Source organism: Geotrypetes seraphini, chromosome 1, assembly GCF_902459505.1.
Source record: "Geotrypetes seraphini chromosome 1, aGeoSer1.1, whole genome shotgun sequence".
Taxonomy (NCBI): Eukaryota; Metazoa; Chordata; class Amphibia; order Gymnophiona; family Dermophiidae; genus Geotrypetes; species Geotrypetes seraphini.
Genome location: NC_047084.1, coordinates 460177591 through 460199657, shown reverse-complemented (window position 1 = coordinate 460199657; position 22067 = coordinate 460177591). Strand labels below are relative to the sequence as shown.

Here is a 22067-nt window from a genome sequence, read left to right as displayed (position 1 = left end):
AAAAAGATAATGAGAGAACATAAACAGGTAACACCACTCAACTCTTGATATATCTCCTCAGGCTGGGAGAGGTACGAAGAGTTACAAGCCAGCGCCTCCTCCAGGCAACTTACTCACCAGCAGCTGTGGGACTGTGACGGAAGCATTGCTGGGCCAAACCTCCAAACGGACACAGTGACTCAATTCAGCAGCAAAGCGATATGGCTCATCCGCGCGTGGGCACACGCTCTGTCGGCAGCACCTGACAAAAGAATCGGGAGGAGCGGGGAGACAAAGTCAAGCAAAGGTTAGCAAGGAGAGAGGGAGGGAGAGTGGGAACAGAGCAGTCTTATCAATATTCCACAATATGTGCATGTATGCAATTATATACAGGAAAATAAATATACCCACACACGTACGTATAGTCACATGTTATTTAATCAGAACTAGGCAATGTGTCTTGGGCACAGGAACAGTAGGGGGTGCTATAGTCTTCCTTCTTTGATGAGCGTTAAAAAAAAAAAAAAAGTTCTACTCATCAACTTTCAAGCTTCTCAATCTAATTGCTTCCCAAGTGCAGCGCTAACACATTTCCCAGGTTCTGCCGGATCTTTCACACTGAACCAGCTGATGAATACAACACTTTTGCCGCCTTGAGTAGTGCCAGAACCTGTCAGAGCAGAGCAGATGTGAGCTATATAAATCCCCCACATCCCCAAAAAGGTGAGATCAGTCATCAGGTGATAATGCCACTAGCAATGGAAGTGGTAACAAGAGAAGGTTGCGTGGGGAGGGGGAGCAGGGACGGGGGGGGGGGCAATCTGGTATTATCTCAGCCCTGCGTACAGCATGCAAATTCTGTAGCCTGTAGATGGGCTTCAGACACCAAGTGTTGAAAAGTAAAGGAAGAAGGCATTAGAAATATGGAGGCAAACAAGGACTGAAGTTCCACCCAGTCTGTGCAGTGTCACAGAGCCTCCCAGTTACTCTCCAGCTTTCCTCCTGTGCTTATCCCAGGCCTGTCATAGTTTCCATCACCTCTCTTGAGAGGCTGTTTCGTGCATTTGCCACATTTTCCAGAATAAATAATTCCCTATATTAGCCCCTTTTAAACCTCATATGATGACCCCTTGTTCTTGACTTTCTATTGAGAAATGAGCATTTCCTGTGCACCGATACATTTTAGGTATTTAAATGTCCCTATCATATCTTCCATTCTCACCTCTTTCTCTATCACAACGCTTCCTAATCTTTATGTAGCCTTAACTCCGTTCATGTGGCTACAGAAATACATGACCCTTCTGAAGTAAGGCGGATAACGTATCTATGGAGGGCCTGCCCAGGTCATGGTCGCAAAAGCAGGTTTCACAACACCAGTTTAGGAAGCTGAGCTCTAGAGTATTATACATGCAGATCCATAAGTGTCATCTCATTAGGCTGGAAGTTCAGACCCTGCACTATTTGCACAAATTATAGATAGAGAAAGGCTGTCCAATCTTATATAAGGTGAGGAGTGGCCTAGTGGTAGAGCAGTTGCCTCAGCACCCTGAGATTGTGGGATTGAATCTCAGCACTGCTCCCTGTGACTTGGGCAAATCACTTAATCCTCCATTCCACTGCCCCAGATTCAAAATAAATAACTGTGAATATGTAAATCACTTTGAATGTGTAAAAAAAATAAGGCAGTACTGTAAGCAAGTCCTATTCCCTCCCCTTCCTCCCAAATACCACCTCCCCTCAGGAACCAGCAGGCAACCTGAGGCAGTTTGCAGTTCTGTACTTAAAAGCATCTTCTGTATGCACCAGAACGGGACACAAAATTCCAGATACAGTCTCACCAGGGATCTGTCCAGAGGCATCAGATGCTTTTTTTTTTTTTTATTCTGCTGGTTGGGTGCCCAACCCCTATTTTTTTATGTGGGCTGCAGCAACAGTCAGGAAATTCTGAGGCTAGCCTGTTGTATTGTTGAATATTAAATAATTCAGATGCTATTGCACATCATCTTTATAACGTTTTTTGACCTCTTTATTTCTGGGTACTTTATTTTGTTCTTTGAGTTGGGCTGCTGGGTAAAGGATATGAAAGAGTGTGATAAAAGGGAAATGGATGGAGAGGGTTACAGATTGGAAGAGAGCAGAAAGAAAGGATTGTAATGGGGAAAAGAGACTCGGGAGGGGGGGGGGATAATATGGAAGGACCAGAAGGGAAGAAAGAGATATTAAGGAAGGAGAGTGGAGAGGGACAGAAGGATGGGAGTGAAAAAACCCACTCTTGCATCCTTTATGAATCTGTTAATGACCATCTTTCAGACACCCCCACCCCGAGCACCTATCCCCCATCTTTGCAAACCCCTTTTCTTCTTTCCCACTCCATCTCCTTTTTCCACACAGACACCCTGTTTTTCCTTTATCCCCTCTCTAAACATCCCTTCTTCTATCAACTGGCCCGGAGGAGGGGGAGAATGGCAGTGCCACCCAGGGCCCAAACTTGGGATATGAACTGAACTGCTCTCACATCGTAAGTGGCAGGCAGGTCAAAATCAATGCCCAGGCAGAAGAAGATAATGACATATCCTGAGGCACTGCCATTACCTTCTCTTATTGCCAGTCACTCCGAACATGGAGATGAGACTGAGGCGATATTGTGTATATCCCCCCAGCCCACCTTCAATCCCACAGCTAATCCTACCTCCTCCTTCTGTCCCCAGGCACCCATTTCATTCTTAACTAGGAAGCACAGATCCAGCAGAGAAGGCAGGGTTGTTGTATTGCAGAATGTGCTGGAAAGACAGGAGTTAATGAGAGCGCAGTGCAAGCAACTGTTAATACTACTCCCCGGTACTTTGGTTCTCGCCTGCTTTTAGCTTCCAGCTCTGCCGCTTCTCTCAGTAGTAAGCTGTGATGCCTCCCTGAACCAGGAGATTCAGCAGGCCTGGCATTAGGGGGAGGCAAACAGGGCACAGTGGGCCCCAGGCCTGCCTCGAGCTGAAGGAAGCATATCCTGCAGGCAGGCCTTGATGCCCCTTCATGTTTAATACTGGCAGTTGCTCTGGGAGTTAGGAGTAAGGGCAATCTCTCCAGAGGCTGTTAGAAACCTTTTCTGTATTCTGATCTCAAATTTGTGCTCATCCCCTCCCACATATCCTGTGTCGTGCTCTCTGTCTGCTCTTTACAGGTGGCTTTGTGAGATTCTCATGGCTGTGGGTTTCTCCACGTTCCTCATTGCTTGTTGAGGGTTATTGCCCGGTTCAGGAATGGGGAACAAGGGCTACAATCCGGTCAGGTTTTCAGGATTTCCCCAATGAATATGTATTTGATACATATATAACTAGACAGGCTTTCTGCATAAATACACTATGGGCTCCTTTTACAAAGGTGCGCTAACGTTTTTAGCGCACGCACCAGATTAGCGCGTGCTAGCCGAAAAACTACCGCCTGCTCAGGAGGAGGCGGTAGCGCTATTCCGCGTGTTAAGGCCCTAACGTACCTTTGTAAAAGGAGCCCTATATTTATTAAATAACTCAAATCACAGCACCATTTTACATATTAAACAAAATGAACCAATCCATCTTGCACTTTCAATTGATAAAATCTGTGTTGCCCAACTAGGCAGCAGCCTGGTGGAAGAAAACCTGGAGCTTTTTAATCATGCATTAGTTCTGTGTGAGGTATCTCCTGCCCTCCCACTTACATATTCAAAGAACAGACTTGAAAACCAAAATAAAAATACTCCCCCCCCCCCTTATCTTGTCAGCAGCTTAGGACCCTCCCTGATACTGCATCAATTTAACTACCAGCTATATCATTTGACCCAACTGAACTGTGGCAAAATTGATAATCCTTCTATCTCTGGTAATACTCCCAGAGAGGGAACATTCATAAATATACATAGAAGGATCACACAAATCCATAAAATAAAGCATAACAATAATAAAAAATAATTCAATACAAAAACAATACAATTATTAAAACCATACATCCAAGTAACAAACCACCTATACAACTAGACTTGCTCATAACAGACTATGCTCAATTGCAACCAGCAGATAACAACTCTCCTCCCCTCCATATAACAAAGAATTATTTGGTATCAGGTCAAAAGTGCGCAGGGACAAAGGCGCGAGCAGACAATTGAGCGCAGTGTGGAGGTGCGCCGAAGAAAATTACTGTTTTTAGGGCTCCGACTGGGGTGTGTGTGGGGGGGAACCCCCCCACTTTACTTAATACAGATCGCGCTGCATTGTGGGGGGTTTGGGGGGTTGTAACCCCCCACATTTTACTGAAAACTTCACTTTTTCCCTGTTTTTAGGGAAAAAGTTAAGTTTACAGTAAAATGTGGGGGGTTACAACCCCCCACAATGCCGGCGCGATTTGTATTAAGTAAACTGGGGGTGCTCCCCAACAAAAACCCCCGTCGGTGCCCCTAAAAACAGTAATTTTCTTCAGCGCGCGCCTCCGTCTTGCGCTCAGTTGTCGGCGCGTGCCTTTGTCTTCCGCGTTGTTGTCTATGAACCAATTATTTGATTATTGTTCTAAACTTATAAATAAGGCTTTTTGATAGGTCTTAACCAATAAAACAGCCCCAATGCAAAACAATTAAAATAGGTGTTTATTGGATAAACACTGGAAAACCACCACTTCCCTGGCTTGTCCTATATCCTCCAATCATTGTTTGTGCTTTTCTACACAAATAGGAAAAAGTATGAAGCAATAAACAGTATTGGCAAGAAAACATTGGAAAAACAATGTTTTTTTCTACCCTCAAAGAAAAGGAAAGAGGATGGGTCATGTGATCCAGTGCATCAGATCACGTGGCCCAAAACATACCAGCTACTGTTTCTTGAAACCGCTGATCTGCCTCTCACTGTGATCCCTTTGAATCTCAGGCACATTGGGTCGCATGACCCAAAATGTAAGCAGTTCACCCGGAAGGCCCTCTATATAATACTTCTGCCCTAGCGGCGTCCTACGCCATCTCCATAATTTTTTTTCTCCCTCAGTTCCTCTCCTAGTCTACACCATTACAGGTATAGGAATTTCAAGTATGAAGTTTAATTAAAAGACCCTTTTTTCTCTTTATCTTGGGAATTTTATCCCATTTTAAACTTATCTATGCCTTCCGAACAGAAGACACCCTACCCTAGGGTTACCATATGGCTCCAGAAAAAGAAGGACGGATTGAGCACAATGGACCACTGGTCTGACCCAGCAGCAGCAATTCTTATGTTCTTATATAGAAACTGTACCCTATCCTTCCCTGTAATTTGGGGCTAGCATATAGCTCCTGCTACTTTCATTCCTCGTATTTTTCCATTAAAAATTCCTATGATGCGTCTTCTTTACTCAGTCCCCAGAACAACTAAATCTATTATACCAACAGCTTGCTTTTCAACTGATTTATTAAATTGCTGATCATTTTAAAACAGTATTAATAAAAGATCACATTCGCTCCTCCCATCCTTATTGGCTATACCTTATGTAGACTTGACTCCATCCTGGTGAACAAAACACACTTTACCAATGTCTTACGCCTGGATATGATATAATACAGGCAGGTCCCAGGTTAAGAATGTCCAACTTACGTCGGACTCCTACTTACGAACCGGGGTCATGCCTCTCCCTTCCTGTGCCAACGCGCTCCCTCCTCCTCCCTTCCGTGTCCCAATGCGCCCCTCATCGTCCTTCCCTCCGTTCTGCATCCTAAGTGCCTCCCTCCCTCTGCTGGCTAGCTACCTCCTCTCAGCCACACTTCTCTTCACAAAGCCGCAAGCAGTAGCTTCTGCACACGGCTGACCTGGAAGCCTTCCCTCCGACGTCAGAGGGAAGGCTTCTGGGTCAGCCATAGGCCGTGTGTAAGAACCAAGCCACAGCATTGTGAAAAGAAGTGCATCTGGGAGAAGGGAGCTGGACAGAGGAGGTAAACACCCACGTGAGGGAGGGAGGCATAAAACTGGTACGCAGCATGGAGAGAAGGATGACGAGGGGAGTGTTGGGACGTGGAAGGGAGGAAGAGGGGGCACATTGGCACAGGAAGGGAGAAGCAGGATCACGTTGAGGCACAGAAGGAAGGGAGGGAGCACAAACTTCAGACAAAGGATGGAAGGAAGGAAGGAAGAAAGGAGGGAGGGAAGCATGAACTTGGGACAGAATGGAAGGAAGGAAGGAAGCATGAACTTGGGACAAAGGAGGAACAATGGAGGGAGTGAGGGAAAGATGTTGAGGTGGGGAAGGAATAGGGAGAATTGTTGGGCATGGTGTCTGAGTGAGAGGGAAAGAGAGATGATGCACATAGGGAAATGAAGAAAGTGGTGAATTGTTGGGCATAGGGAGGGAGAGAGAAATACTGGACATGGTGGTGGAAGAGGTGTGAAGTACAGATGTATGGGGAAGAGAGATGTCACAATCCGTCCCCAGTGGCTCCGCTCATTCCAGAGCTGCCGGTGGCTAAACCTTATACAGCCATTCAGCGAGCTAACCACGGGGATAGGATTGTGACTAGTCCCAGGAAAAAAGGTACATTTCCCTTTAACTGGAAGCAGGCTGAACTGCAGGGAGTAGAGGAAGGAGAGCAGAACAGCTCAGAAGAGCCTGAGAGGGACCTCCCTCCTCCTGTTCACTCCCAGCTGAGGCCCATGGTGAGAAAGGTAAAACAAGCTAAGCAATCAAGGCAGGTAACTCCTCCCCCTCAGAGAGCAGGGTGTGTTCGTTTGAACAATATAGAGGCTGCTCTGAGGAGAGGAAAGTTAGTTGGCCCTGAGCCAGCTCAGGGAAGGGTCTCTCCTGACTATATTCCTGACTGTGAGGATGTGACCCTGATGGAAACTGACACTGACCTTGTTGCCAACCAGCCAGCCCCACCTGAGCCCATGGAATGGGTAGAGAGCCTTGGACTGCCTGAAGATACGCTCATGCAATAAAGATAAGTGGCAGGTCTGAAGGTTTGGAGCCTTTCTCTGTTTATTAGAACACTGTTGTGCAGTTGTGCTGTGTGTGAGAAAGTGCAGGGACTTGTGCTGGAAGAAAAAAAAACGTTTTTTTTTTATTGTTGTTTTGTAACTCAAGTGGCCTGAATTGGGGATGCATTTCTGTGACTGTGAGGGAAGTAAATGTCATAACTTTTGGGGAGAATTCACTTAAGATCCAGGTCGGGATAGTGGGGCCATTATTGGCATTCTGATATTTCAGAAAAGTAATAAGTGAATTCCTTTACTCCCCTCCCCCACCAACAGTTTCTCTGTTGGATTCAGCCCAGCTTTAAACTTGCTGAGCTTAGAGGCCCAGAACTTGAGTGAGAGTGTGTAAGGTTGCTTTATCTTCCCTAAGGTAAAGACAAGCCCACTACAGTTCTGTTTGCTATTTTTGGATGTAAATGATACTTACCTTAATTGCCTGATTGAAGGTAGCAGTGGCAACCCATTCCAGTGGGTCCACTCCAGACTTTATTTTTGGTTATCTGTGTGCAGCATTCTAGTTGGACTTTGGGGGGTTTTTTTTTATGAATGCTTAAGGGAGACGTTGCTCCCAACTTCGTTTCAAGGAATAAAGGGACTTTGAACAAGTGAACTGATTTGTTTATTTTTGCTATTTTGCTTCCTGACAAGAAAAGATATTCCAGCAGGACTTCCTTCCTTCATCGGAAGCACGTCGGAGTTGCGCTCGGGTGAGCAGAGGCCGGGTTACGGCAAATACAGGTACCGGCCCTGTCACATATGGTATCAGGAGTGGGATGAGCGCCTCCTGCTGGACATTGTGAGAATTGGAGAAAAAAAAAAATATTTTTTTTGTTTGGGAAAAAAAAAAAAAAAAAGTTTTTGGACTTGTGAATAATTTGTTGTTTTAGCTTGTTATTTTAGTTTGTTGTATTGGTTCCAGTCTGAGCAGAGCGGAGTTCCGGAAGTCTTCCGACCGGGGTGCAGAGGAAGCAAGTGGCTTGGCTGACCCAGATGCACCAGTGAGGAGCCAGAGTCGGAGGAGGCTGAGGATCGATATAAGAGGACAGAAACGCAGCTATACGACTGGGGGCCAAGGAGGCCTACAAACAAAAGGCAAAGACTCACCTTGTGCTCTGGTAAGAGGCTTGACCAGGGGGGTGAGGGAGTTTGACTACACTCATATAGTGGTACCGCACTTGGGTTGGTCTCTCTCGCTTTGTTTCTTGTAGGTTAATCAGCAAGATGGACCAGCAACAGCTGATAGCGTTCTTGACGGCGGAACGCCAGAAGCAAAGTGAGGACTTACAAGCAGTGCTAAAGACCAACCAGGAGTTATGGTACCGGTCTCAGGAATTATCTCGGCGGCAACACGACGAGATGGTGCTAGCGATGGGGGAGCAAACGCAAGTACTGTCTAGAATTTTGCAGAACCCATCGACATCTGCAGGCAGTGAGCCTGGACATAGTAATTTGCCACAACCCTCAGGAGCAGCTAACCCTCTAGCCACGCTAAATCTGTGTAAGATCACACCAGCGGATGCGCCGGATGAATTCCTATCCGCGTTCGAGAGGGTAGCTACTGCTGCTGGTTGGCCTCAGGGTCAGTGGGCTGTAAGGCTACTCCCATGCCTTGCAGGAGAAACCCTGTCTGCTTATCAGACACTAGCCCCTGAGGTAGCTAACAATTATCAAGCTGTAAAGACACATATATTGGAGTACTTAGGCTACACTCAAGAGCATTACCGCCAGCGGTTTAGAGCAACCCTTATGCAGGATAAGGAAAGGCCTAAGGCACTTGCTCAAAAACTGTCTAAGTTGGCTGAGAGGTGGCTTAGTCCATGGCTTGGGGATGCCCGGGCTATTGTATTAGAGGTGATCAGGGAGCAGTTTCTGCAATCCGCTCCCAAGAATTTGAGGGGCTGGGTGCAGAAACAGGGCTGCAAAACCTTAGCCCAGACCTTAGAGGTAGCAGAAGCCTATTTGGACGCCCAAGGCGCCTATGAGGAGGGAAAGACAACCACCCTACCAGGCCTGGGAAAAGCTAAGGACAGCCGAGGTCAGGACCCACCTAGGAAAACTACAGGGTACCCTAGGGCGAAGGAGCCTGTCCCTGAGAAAACCCAGAGGTGCTATCGTTGTGGGAAAATAGGGCATACCCAGAAGTTCTGCAACCCTAAAAGAGAGCTGATGGTAACGCTAGGAACACATACCCAGGTTCCGGAGGCTTATAGAGCTACAGTCTCAGTTGCCGGGAGAATGGTGGAGGCTCTGGTAGACACAGGAGCGGATCAATCCATGATGTCTACCCCATGTTATAGGAAATTGTTTCCCTCTGAAGCCGAGCATAAGGGGGAAGAATCTGTGGTTATTAAGTGCGTACATGGAGACAGGGTAAGGTATCCTCTCCGTACCACGACCATATTGAATAAGGATAAGGTAGACAGGGTCAAGATAGCCATAGTACCCGGCGCACCCTACGACCTCATATTGGGTCGGGATTGGAAGGGTTTAGAGGGGTATCTCAAACCTAAACAAAGCCTAGTGAACACTCGATCCCAGGGACCCCTTTCTTCAGCCGGAGAGGAGGAACTGGGGAATATATTTCCCTTTAGGGGGGAGGTAATAGGGGAGGCAACCCAAAGGCCGAACCGAAGCTCTAGGGCACAGAACCGCAGACAGAGGCAGCAACGGAGCCAGGCTATGAAACAGGTTAGCACAGGCAAGGATATTCCCTGGTTACCCAAGGAGGTGACACAGGCATTTCCTACTTTCGCCGCCGAGCAGAAAGCGGATGCCTCTCTGGCAGAGTTCTGGAAACAAGCTTCCCAAACCCCTAGGTCCCCAGTGGGCTTTAAGGTAAAACAAGGGTTATTGTATAAACTCACATTGGGGAAGGACTCTAACTGCAACACGGAACAGCTAGTAATTCCTCAAGGGTTCCGGAGGATAATAGTGGAAACAGCACACGATCATCCGCTTTCTGGGCACAAAGGAACGGAGTCCACGGAAACTCAGGTCTCCCAAAGATTTTTTTGGCCAGGCCTCGGTCAGGATGTAGCAAGTTTTTGCAAATCTTGTCCCACCTGTCAAAAGCTCTCATTGAATAGACCAGCTAAGGCCCCGTTAATACCTATACCCAGAATAGGAGAACCCTGGGCCCGGGTGGCTATGGATATTGTGGGTCCATTGGAGAGGACTCCAAGGGGATACAGCTACATTTTGGTGATAATGGACGTGGCCACTCGGTATCCCTGGGCCTTCCCGTTACGGAAAACAACGTCCTCAATACTTATGAGGGAGTTGATGAACCTCTTTTGTATGATGGGGTTCCCCCGGGAGGTCTTAACGGACCAAGGGAGCAATTTCCTGTCAAAAGAGATGGAGAAATTTTGGCAAGGGTTCGGGATCCGCCACCTTAGAACGGCTGCTTATCATCCCCAGGCTAACGGGATGGTGGAAAGGTTCAATCAGACATTAAAGCAAATGATTAAAAAGGTGGTGGGCTCCGAAAAGCGAGATTGGGATCTTTTTCTGCCCTTAGTTTTGTTTGCCGCGCGTGAGAGAGTGCAAGATTCCTTGGGGGTAAGCCCTTTTGAGATGATGTTTGGGAGAGTCCCTAGGGGAATATTGGATGTGGTTAAGGATCAGTGGGGCTCCCAAGGAAGCGAGGATATGAATGTAGTGTCCTACTTAGCCCAGCTAAGGAAAAAATTAGAACAGGTGGCCCAGGTGGGCAAACATAATTTGGAGTGGAGTCAAGAAAAACAAAGAAAGTATTACGATAAGGGGACTCGGGTTCGTCACTTGAACATAGGGGATAAGGTCCTGGTTCTGATACCCACAGACCCTCATAAATTCCTAGCAGAATGGAAGGGACCCTCCACGGTGATAGAGAGAGTGAATGAAGTGGACTATAAGGTCAGGGATGAGGCAAACCGCGTTCAGACTTTCCACATAAATCTCTTAAAGCCCTGGAGGGATAGGGAAATATTAACCATGATGGCGGAGCAGAAACCCGACGACGACCTGGGCCCACAAATAGCGGACATAGACCAGAATGAAGGGGTCAATATTGGGACTGAATTGTCCACCAGTCAGGCCAGACAGTTGGAGGCTTTGGTGCAGGCTTTTGGGGATGTATTCTCGCCAATCCCGGGGCGGACTGAAGTGGTCACTCATGAGATAATCACCACACCAGGGAAGGTCATCCGGGTGAAGCCTTATAGACTCACAGAGGGAAAGAAAGAACTGGTTCACAAGCTGGTGGAGGAGATGCTAACACTGGGGGTGATCGAACCATCCCAAAGTCCTTGGAGCAGCCCGATTGTTATTGTTCCAAAGGCTGATGGCACCCCCAGGTTTTGCATCGACTTCCGTCAGTTAAACGAGGTCTCGCAATTTGATGCCTTCCCCATGCCCCGGGTGGATGACCTCTTGGATCGGTTGGGTCAGGCCCAATTTCTCTCCACGTTAGACCTAACGAAAGGGTATTGGCAAATCCCGCTATCCCCATCGGCCAGACCAAAGACAGCCTTTAGTACACCCCACGGGCTGTACCAATTCAGGCGCATGCCCTTCGGCCTTCATGGGGCAGCCGCAACTTGCCAAAGAGGAATCACGGAGGTCCTAAGGGGGCATCATAGTTACGCAGAGGCGTACCTTGACGACATTGTGATTTTCTCTAAGGATTGGGCCCAACATCTGGTGCATGTGCAAGCGATACTGGAGGCCCTAAGAAAGGCAGGGTTTACAATCAACCCAAAAAAATGCTATCTAGGGCAAAAGGAGGTAAAATACCTAGGGTACGTGGTAGGCCGAGGGCAAATTAAGCCTTTAGTGGACAAGGTACACTGCATAAAGGAATACCCCATCCCTAGCTCCAAAAAACAGTTGAGGGGGTTTTTGGGTCTCCTCGGGTACTACCGCAGGTTTATTCCAGCATTCTCTACCAAGGCCGCAGTCCTCACGGACATGCTAAAAAAAAATAGTCCGGACACCTTACGTTGGAAGGAGGAGGGAAGGCAGGCCTTAACCGAGTTAAAGGAAGCTTTGTGCACTAACCCGGTGCTCATAGCAATTGACTTTAAGCGACCGTTAATTTTACAAACCGATGCGTCGGGAACAGGGTTGGGGGCGATATTAAGCCAAGAGGTTCAAGGGGTAGAACATCCAGTCCTCTTCCTCAGCCGCAAGTTACATCCTAACGAAAGGAGTTATGCCACGGTGGAGTTGGAATGTCTGGCAGCCAAATGGGCTATGCAAACCCTTGAACACTACTTGCAGGAAAGAGAATTTACCTTAGTGACCGACCACGCAGCCCTGAAGTGGCTGAACACTATGCGAAATAACAACGCAAGGCTAACACGATGGTACTTGGCACTGCAAACGTTTAGGTTCAAGGTTTTGCATCGCCCTGGCAAGTTAAGTGTGAATGTGGACACTCTGTCTCGTATGCAAGAGGATAGTGAGTTGCCCCGGGAAAATAGGGACAATCACTCCTTAAGGGTGAGGGTATGTCACAATCCGTCCCCAGTGGCTCCGCTCATTCCAGAGCTGCCGGTGGCTAAACCTTATACAGCCATTCAGCGAGCTAACCACGGGGATAGGATTGTGACTAGTCCCAGGAAAAAAGGTACATTTCCCTTTAACTGGAAGCAGGCTGAACTGCAGGGAGTAGAGGAAGGAGAGCAGAACAGCTCAGAAGAGCCTGAGAGGGACCTCCCTCCTCCTGTTCACTCCCAGCTGAGGCCCATGGTGAGAAAGGTAAAACAAGCTAAGCAATCAAGGCAGGTAACTCCTCCCCCTCAGAGAGCAGGGTGTGTTCGTTTGAACAATATAGAGGCTGCTTTGAGGAGAGGAAAGTTAGTTGGCCCTGAGCCAGCTCAGGGAAGGGTCTCTCCTGACTATATTCCTGACTGTGAGGATGTGACCCTGATGGAAACTGACACTGACCTTGTTGCCAACCAGCCAGCCCCACCTGAGCCCATGGAATGGGTAGAGAGCCTTGGACTGCCTGAAGATACGCTCATGCAATAAAGATAAGTGGCAGGTCTGAAGGTTTGGAGCCTTTCTCTGTTTATTAGAACACTGTTGTGCAGTTGTGCTGTGTGTGAGAAAGTGCAGGGACTTGTGCTGGAAGAAAAAAAAAACGTTTTTTTTTTATTGTTGTTTTGTAACTCAAGTGGCCTGAATTGGGGATGCATTTCTGTGACTGTGAGGGAAGTAAATGTCATAACTTTTGGGGAGAATTCACTTAAGATCCAGGTCGGGATAGTGGGGCCATTATTGGCATTCTGATATTTCAGAAAAGTAATAAGTGAATTCCTTTACTCCCCTCCCCCACCAACAGTTTCTCTGTTGGATTCAGCCCAGCTTTAAACTTGCTGAGCTTAGAGGCCCAGAACTTGAGTGAGAGTGTGTAAGGTTGCTTTATCTTCCCTAAGGTAAAGACAAGCCCACTACAGTTCTGTTTGCTATTTTTGGATGTAAATGATACTTACCTTAATTGCCTGATTGAAGGTAGCAGTGGCAACCCATTCCAGTGGGTCCACTCCAGACTTTATTTTTGGTTATCTGTGTGCAGCATTCTAGTTGGACTTTGGGGGTTTTTTTTTTATGAATGCTTAAGGGAGACGTTGCTCCCAACTTCGTTTCAAGGAATAAAGGGACTTTGAACAAGTGAACTGATTTGTTTATTTTTGCTATTTTGCTTCCTGACAAGAAAAGATATTCCAGCAGGACTTCCTTCCTTCATCGGAAGCACGTCGGAGTTGCGCTCGGGTGAGCAGAGGCCGGGTTACGGCAAATACAGGTACCGGCCCTGTCACAGAGAGATAAGAGGGAAAACAGTGGGAAGGATAAAGAACAAAAATAAGTGTAAACCTCCTATTGTGTCTTTCTATTTAAACTACAGTACTTTATTTTGAGGACTGTTCTTTTAATGTTTAGTATTTTTATAGATTGTGTACTGTACAGGATTCAAGTTACATACAAATTCAACTTAACAGTGTTTTTAAAAGAAAAACCAGAACTCGTTCTTAACCCGGGGACTACCTGTATATCATTTGCGACCTAATCAAAGAGGAGGAGGCTTGGCCTGCATTTTTCCAAATTCTATTCTCAGTCAAGAATTCCCTTACTTAGAGCTCTTAATCGCCAAGGTTCTTTTGCCCTCATCACTATATATTCTACTATTTTATTGTCCTCCATTATCTTCTGAACAATCTCTAATTGAAGCCACTATTAAGTTCTGTAACAATCTTATGCTGGGGGATTTTAATGTTCATGATGACATACCTTCTAACCAAAAAGCCACCAATTTCCTTGCATTAATATCAGACCTAGATGTAATATAGCATGTCCCAATCCCACTCACCAAGCTATCCGCATCTTAGACCTAATTCTAACACCTGCATCTTCAGCTCTACAACTACACTGTATTTCAACCACCCCAGTCTCTTGGTCTGATCATTTTATTGTTCACGCCATCTTCTGACTCAATACTGTCCTGCTTTGTAAGGAAGCATGCTAAGACCCACATACCTTTTATCCCCCTAGAAAAATTTCAGTATTGGGAAAAGTTCTCCTTTAGCAAAGCAACTCTGTGACTCCCAACATCACCATTATAACTTTTTCTAATAAGAGCAAGATAAAGCAAATCATCAGGAAGCATTGGCCGGTACTCCAAACTCATACAAATTTGACAAGTTGTCCCAAGTTTGCTTTGACCAGGGGGCGAAATTTAGTCAAGTTGCTCAAGTACAGGGGCGGATCTGCCTAGAGGCAATGCTCAGTGTTACCGGCCGTGTGGCCATTGTGTGTATTGTCGATACATCATCGATATGGATTGGTTAGATATCCCATTTTCTGGATGTAGGAAATACTTTAAGAACAAGTACTGATGCAGTTATATATTACATTGTATGCCTATGAGCAAATATTACATTGGCAACATGAAGCGGGCTATAAAAAAAGGGATTGCTGAGCACTTGAGTAATATTTGTTGTGGCAGACAGACGGCCCCCCTGATAAATCATTGGCTGGAGACCGGCCATGCTTTACATGATGTCAAGTATATTGTTTTGATGAGAGCCTACAGGGTGGACAGTGATGTGTCTCAGTTTTTGTTAACTCGTGAACATCAATTTATATTCACATGGCGAACATTGGTCCCTGTTAGGCTCAATGGTGAAATCGAATGGTTTCAGCTATGAGAGAGGGGTTGGTATCCAAATCAAGTTTCACGCTGCCTGCAGTGGCCCCGCCTAGAAGTTACATCAGTTCTGATGCAGAGTATTTAATTTAGTTTAGGGTTGGTCCTGGGTGTTATTGTTGTCGGAGCTGCCTGCCAGTCCGGGTTAAAAGCCCGTGAACAGGTTAGTCTAGTACTTAGGGATAGAGCAAATTTAATATGTATTTTAGGCATTGTAGGCTGGATTTTAGTAAGTATTGTGAGTTTGTTAGAAGTGCATGAGCTAGTAACATTTGTGTCTTTTCAGGGTCCCCTCTTGAATTACTATCTCGCGAAAGTCAAGTAGGGGGGTCAAGGAAATTGGGACAGCACTGTGGCAGCATTTACTTTACTTAGAATTCAACTACAGTCTGGCGCGGCTGTCAGAAATTAACATTACCACCAAGGAGATCCTGATAAATGGATTTGATATACTTTGTAATTGCTCATTGAGAGTTTTTTCAGTTTGATTGGTGGTAAGAGACTGTGAAGGCTATGATGGTCTCGTTGACAAAGGTCGCCATGTTATATCACTTGGTGTTTTGGTTGAGTGTCTGATCACTTCACAACAACACTATATTATTTAATGGCAATTTTTTTTTTTTAATTTAGTTTTTGTATATATAAATAATAGTGATCATTGAATGGGACAATTAGTATCACCAAATGATAGGACTGTTTCCTATTAATTAGTTTGTTCACCAATTAGTTATGCCAGGGGCAGAGCAATGGGTGAGGCAGACTGGGGGCTGACCCTGAATCTCCCACTGAGTGGGACAGCCCTCTTGGTAGCTCTGAGTTTCAGCTGGTGCTGCTAAGTCAGAACAGCAGGGTTTACGCAGCTGAGGGCCCAAGTCTTACCCTCCTTTACCCCATCCCCACGGAGAGAGCCTACAGAATGAACCACTTCAGTATTCTCCCCATAAATTTTTGCCAGCCAGGTGGCATGAAGCAGCAGCTGGGTGGAGGCTAGGGAGGACTGCACAGTATTATAAAACTTTCAGCTAAGTAATCCGGGTAGTACACAAAAGCTCTTGGGACAACACTGCCCTTTTAAGTCTGAGCCCTTTCTTGCACTGAAGGCGCACAGCTGTGCCCTTCACATGCTAATCTTTTCACACCTGTCAGGAATCAAGGATCCAGAGCAGTGGAGAAATGCTATAAGGACATCAGAGCTGGCCCCTATGAGCCACCATCACCCTGTATCTCGGTGGAGGAGGAGAATGGAAGAGGAGCGTTATGGCAGGGAGGGGATCAGCCAGGGGCTACTCTAGCAGTTCAGAAAGACTGTTGGTGCCCTAGGGCAGTGTTTCCTAACCCTGTCCTGGAGGAACACCAGGCCAATTGGATTTTCAGGCTAGCCCTAATGAATATGCATGAAGCAAATTTGCATGCCTATCACTTCCATCATATGCAAATCTCTCTCATGCATATTCATTAGGGCTAGCCTGAAAACCCGATTGGCTTGGTGTTCCTCCAGGACAGGGTTGGGAATCACTGCCCTAGGGAGTAACAGATGCACCCTGGCAATATTCTGTCAGGGTTTGCAGTTTACCAAAAATCTAGACGAGGGAGCTGGGGGTGAGATTTCGAAACAGGAGATCAGCTGAAAACTGGGAGCTGGTTGTGAGCTGACAGAGGAAATGAGCAAGGAGGTTTGAGAGAGTCAGACTCAAAGGAGCTCCTTAGATTAAATATTTACTTCTGTGTTTTTGCACAAAATTACAAGTTTAAGAGACAATGATTGCATTAGATGCACAGGATTTTTTTTTCCAGAATTATGGAGGGAACTGTAGTCTTGTTTCCCCCAGCTAATGTGTTTATTTTTTTTCATTATCATCTGGGGTCAGGGGAAGTTTCACTGCTAAAATGAGCTTACATCAACTAAAGTTCGGGAAGCAGTGTTGTAATACATCCAATCTACACCCATGTCACAAAACCAGTGAAAAAAAACTAAAGAATCAAAAACCACCTCGTAGCATTCATAAAAGGGGAACAAACCAGTAGAAGACCATCAAAAGGCTACAGAACGCATACAGAGAACGTAGCTCTAAGGCTTAAATGCCTTTTGGATTACCTGTAGCTTTTGTGTAACAATCTCACCATCTCTTTTCTCTGCTTCAGCAATACCACAAATGTGCTTGTAGACTCATTAATGGTTTGGATTTAAAATTTTAATTACTCATCTTTTTCAAGTTTGACCTAGCTCCCCACTAATCCTTCCCCCCCCAAAAAAAAAAATCCATCCTTCTCAGAAAGACCCTCTTTAGAAGGGCTTCTTCCTCCTCTAGGATCCTCAAACACTAAATCTGAGCAGTTCTTTATGGTGGGTCTCCACATACCACTCTGTTCCCTCATCAGCTGCCTATCCGGCACACATACCCTTAAATTTTGTATATGGAGCCTTAAGCTGTGCGAGCAAATTGGTGAGCACAGCCGATTTGCGTACACAACTTAATCGATTGACCCCCCCCATTGGCACAGATAATTGGCACTGATTAAAAGATGCACACAATATGGGCCAGGATTCACTAAACCTCCAAACCGTGCACGATCCGTTTCCGTTTGCATGCTGGCCGACTGATATACTAAAGGCCTGCATGCAAATGGGGATGATCATTAGCACGCCCCCCCCCCTACCCATGGCCAGAGCGATCCCCGCTCATGCGCACACCCTGACAGTAGTGACAGGAGAAGCAGCCTCCTGTCATTGCTGTCAGGGCTCAACCCAGTCCAGATCTCTCTTGTCTGCTCCCGGCCGCCATTCCCTGTAGTGCAAGCCCGTGGTTTTAAAGCGGGCCTGCACTGCGGGGAACGGCAGCAGAGAGTAGGAGAGTCCGATGAGCAGGGAAGAGAGATCAGGCACCAGCACGACACACTGGCCCTGTCCGACCCTCTCCCCCCGCAGGCTCCGATCTCTCCTGCTCTGCCCAGATCTCTCTTGCCTGCTCCCGGACTCTCCTGCTTTCTACCGCCGTTCCCTGCAATGCAAGCCCGTGGTTTTAAAGCGGGCCTGCACTGCGGAGAACAGCGGCAGAGAGCAGGAGAATCTGGGAGCAGGCAAGAGAGATCTGTCCGACACCTCCCCCAGGCCCCGATCTCTCCTGCCTGCCCTGCTCTGCCAACTCCCTCCTGCCATCAGCGTTAAAAATAAATAAATAAATAAAAAATGCTGCATGCATGCAGCATGGCCCTGGCCCTGCCCACCCCCCTCCCCGACCGGCATGGCCCTCCCTCGCCCCCCTCCTGGCACGGCCCACACCCTCCGACACCAAAAGATTGGGAGCAGGAGGGGTGCTCAGTCCCTCCTGCTCCTAGGCAAACCACCCTCCAGCCCATCCCTGGTCGGCCCAGGCGGTCGGGCCCGGTCCAGCCACCCGGTACCTGTAAAATAGTTGGGAGCAGGAGGGGTGCCCAGTCCCTCCTGCGCCTTGGACAAGCTTCCTCAACATCTTCGGGAGCAGGAGGGGTGCCCTGACCCTCCTCCTGCTGCTATGCACCGCCAAAATCTTCGGGAGCAGGAGGAAAGTCCCCCTGCTCCTACTCTTCGGCCACCCGCCGTCCAATAGCGGCCTTAGGCCCCGCCTCGGCACATCATCTGATGTACGGGGAGAGGTCTAAGGCCCTGACTGGCTGAGGCGCCTCGGGCTCCTCCCTTTGGAGGGGCCTGGGGCACCTCAGCCAATCAGGGACTTCCTTAGGGAGGAGTCTAAAGAAGTCCCCGATTGGCCATTGTTTTGGGGTAAGGCTTATATTAAGACCTACCCCGCAAATCATGCTAGGGCTTATTTTCGGCGAAACACAGTAACACCCTTATTGTTTCCAACCTATAAACCCCCTATTACCTGGTCATCATACCCTCACCCCCCCCACACACACAGACACATACTCTGCGTTTCATTGCTAATAGGAACCAGGTACGATCTATAATCCCGCACTTCTACCCAGTTGCGTAACGAGGGTAGTAGGCACCTGGGGCGGTGGCACCCCCTGCTCCCCCCCCCCACACACACACCACACTCATGTCCTCCCTTCCCATCCCTAAACCTCTTTAAATTTTCATCAGCATAAGCAGCTTCTCTGGCTTGCTGCTCGCGCTGGCTTTCCCTCTGACATCATTTCCTGGCTTTACAACCCAGAAGTGATTTCAGAGGAAGCTAGGCCAGCACGAGCAGCAGGTCAGAGTCCCATCTGTTCATGATGGAGTGGAGGCAGTGGCGTAGCGAGGGTGAGAAGCGCTCCTCCCCCGCCCCCTCCTGCCACACGCACGCCGCTTCCCTTCCCCCGTACCTCTTTTAACGCTCCTGGCACCAGCAGCAACCCCAACCTGCTACTCGCGCCAGCGTCAGCTCTTCCTAGGCACGGGTCCAGGAAGTGACATCAGAAGAAGAGCCGACGCTGGCGTTGCTGCTTGTGCTGGAAGCATTAAAGAGGTACAGGGAAAGGGAAGGGGGGCGCCTGGGGGGAGGGAACCGCTCCCTCCTGCTCCTCTTTATATGCCACTGAGTGAAGGAGTAGACTAATGTTAGTGTAGTGGGCTAAGAACTTTGGGAATTGAGTTCAATTTCCACTGTGGCTCCTTGTAACTTTAGGCAAGTCACTTAATCCTCCATTACCCCCAGGTACTAAACACTTAAGATTGTGAGCCCACTAAGGACAGAGACATAAAATAAACGTAAACCAATTTGGATATATCACAGAAAACCAGTATATCAGATCCATTTATTTATTTATTCAATGTTCTATACCGTTCTCCCAGGAGAGCTCAGAATGATGAGTTTATTTAGGTACTCAAGCATTTTTCCCTGTCTGTCCCAGTGGGCTCACAATCTATCTAGTGTACCTGGGGCAAATTGGGGGATTAAGTGACTTACCCAGGGTCACAAGGTGCAACGTGGGTTTGAACCCACGTACACCCCCCACACACACACTTTTTATCTGTAGATTTCCAGCAGCTGGACAGATAGTGGTGGTCTGAAAATCCATCTAACCACTCCACCACTATCCATATAGTGGACAGAGGGCAGAACCAAGACATGATCAATATAGAGGTGATATGGATTATTTATACACTTAGTTTAAAACTAAACAGACAGCCATGGCAGCACAGACCACATTATACATATATTTAATGCTACAGACCACACATATAGCAGCACTGAATATACATAATTTAAATGGAAGCATTTAAATTATTACAGTCACTACCCACCACTGAAAATCTAAGCCCTTTGTGGAAATAAAGGCAGGCTTGATGGACTCTGTATATAGGGAAGAAGCCAACACGTGTACATCTAAGTCAGGGTTCAAATCCACTTTAACACAAACTATGCGTGTGAGAGAGAACTTTGGACAATTCTACTACTACTACTACTACTAATCACTTATATAGCGCCGAAAGGCGTACGCAGCGCTGTACATTTCACTTCATCTTCCAATATTTCACTAAAATCCCTAATGCTAAAACAGGAAAACAATTAGATTCCAATTTTGGTCTTAATCTAACGGAGGCAGAACAGTTTTCTTTGGTGACCAGTTTCACCTGCAACTGTTTTTAGAAAATACCTTTCCGGCTTTGCTCAGTAGTGTAAATGTTCACAGGTCTTTGGGCTTCACCTCCTAGCTGTAGCCCTACACTGCAGGATTCCCCAGGCAATATCACAGATCAGCTGCTATTGCAGAGATTCCTGGATGAGGAATAAGCCAAGTAAAGCAAGATGGAGGAAGTGGGAAAGACACTAGGAGGAAGGGAGAGAAGTAGCTAGAGACATATCAAGCAAACTGGTTTACAGCATTCTCTTCTTGCATTATTCAAAGAGAAAAAAATATATACCAATGTATCCTGTCTCTAGAAAGTGCTGCATCCCCTTCCTCGGGGGCCTGTGTGTGTCTTGTGCTGGCATGTCTAGCTTTTTGAAAAAGAAAGATCTGTCACCTGCCATTACCCATGCTCTGCTCCCTGCTCCACCCTCCCCCCCCCCACCCCGAACAAATAGCCACAGCAAGGGCAGTGCACATTACAGGAGGGATTCTTCTGCCCCCCCCCCCACTGGATTCTTCTGCTCCCCCCCCCACTGAGCCAAAGCCCTCTATTCAGTCCTCCAACATATATAAACTGCCCCATATACCTCATCTTTCCCCAGATCTCCCATACACTAGAGAGTTGCGCGGGGACAGAAATCCCACTCGTCCCCACCAAAGTCCCACCCGTCCCCACCCGTCCCCGCGAGGAATCCCTCCGTCCCCACCCGTCCCCGCGAGGAATCCCCTACGTCCCCGCGAGGAATCCCCTACATCCCCACCCGTCCCTATAAACTACAGAAATAGTTATTTCATTTAATTATGCTACTGAATTAAAGGCTCTGGTAGAAACCCATTTAAAAATAAGCAAAAAGACTTTATTAATTTGGAAATATTAATTGGGAAGAATACATACTTTGTAAATGGGTTTCTACCAGAGCCTCTAATGTTTATAAATTTTTATCAACACAACTAATATACTACTTTATCCTTAAGCAAAAAAAAAAAAATAATAATAATTTTTTTCCTACCTTTGTTGCCTGGTTTATGCTTTCTTCATGTTCTCATTCAATTCCTTCCATCCACTGCCTCTCTTCTCTCTGTGTCTTCCATTTGCTCTGTTACTGTGCCTCTCCCTTTCTCCCCCCTCCCAAATTGGTCTAGCACCCATCTTTTTCCCTCCGCTCCCCCACACCTCTGTCTTCTTCCCTGCCAGCGTCTTCTCCCCATTCCCTCTTCCCCATTTCCTTTCAGTGTCCTTCTCCCCCACCATCTTCCCCATGTCCTGTCAGGCAGCATCCTTCTCCCCCCTCTGCCTTCCCCATGTCCTTTCAGCATCCTTCTCCCCCCCCCCTGTTTTCCCCATGTCCTTTCAGCGGCCTTCTCCACCCCTGTTTTCCCCATGT

The 22067-nt window shown here is 47.2% G+C and overlaps 1 protein-coding gene across 3 annotated transcripts in view; it reads right to left on the bottom strand.

Moving 5' to 3' along the window:
- PLXNA3 (plexin A3) overlaps positions 1-22067 on the bottom strand; it is a 479210-nt gene that overhangs the window by 227632 nt on the left and 229511 nt on the right. For all 3 annotated transcript variants that reach the window (XM_033922827.1, XM_033922819.1, XM_033922836.1), the window contains exon 6: positions 118-241. In XM_033922827.1, the coding sequence (XP_033778718.1) occupies positions 118-241 (124 nt within the window). The remainder of the gene's footprint in view (positions 1-117; positions 242-22067) is intronic.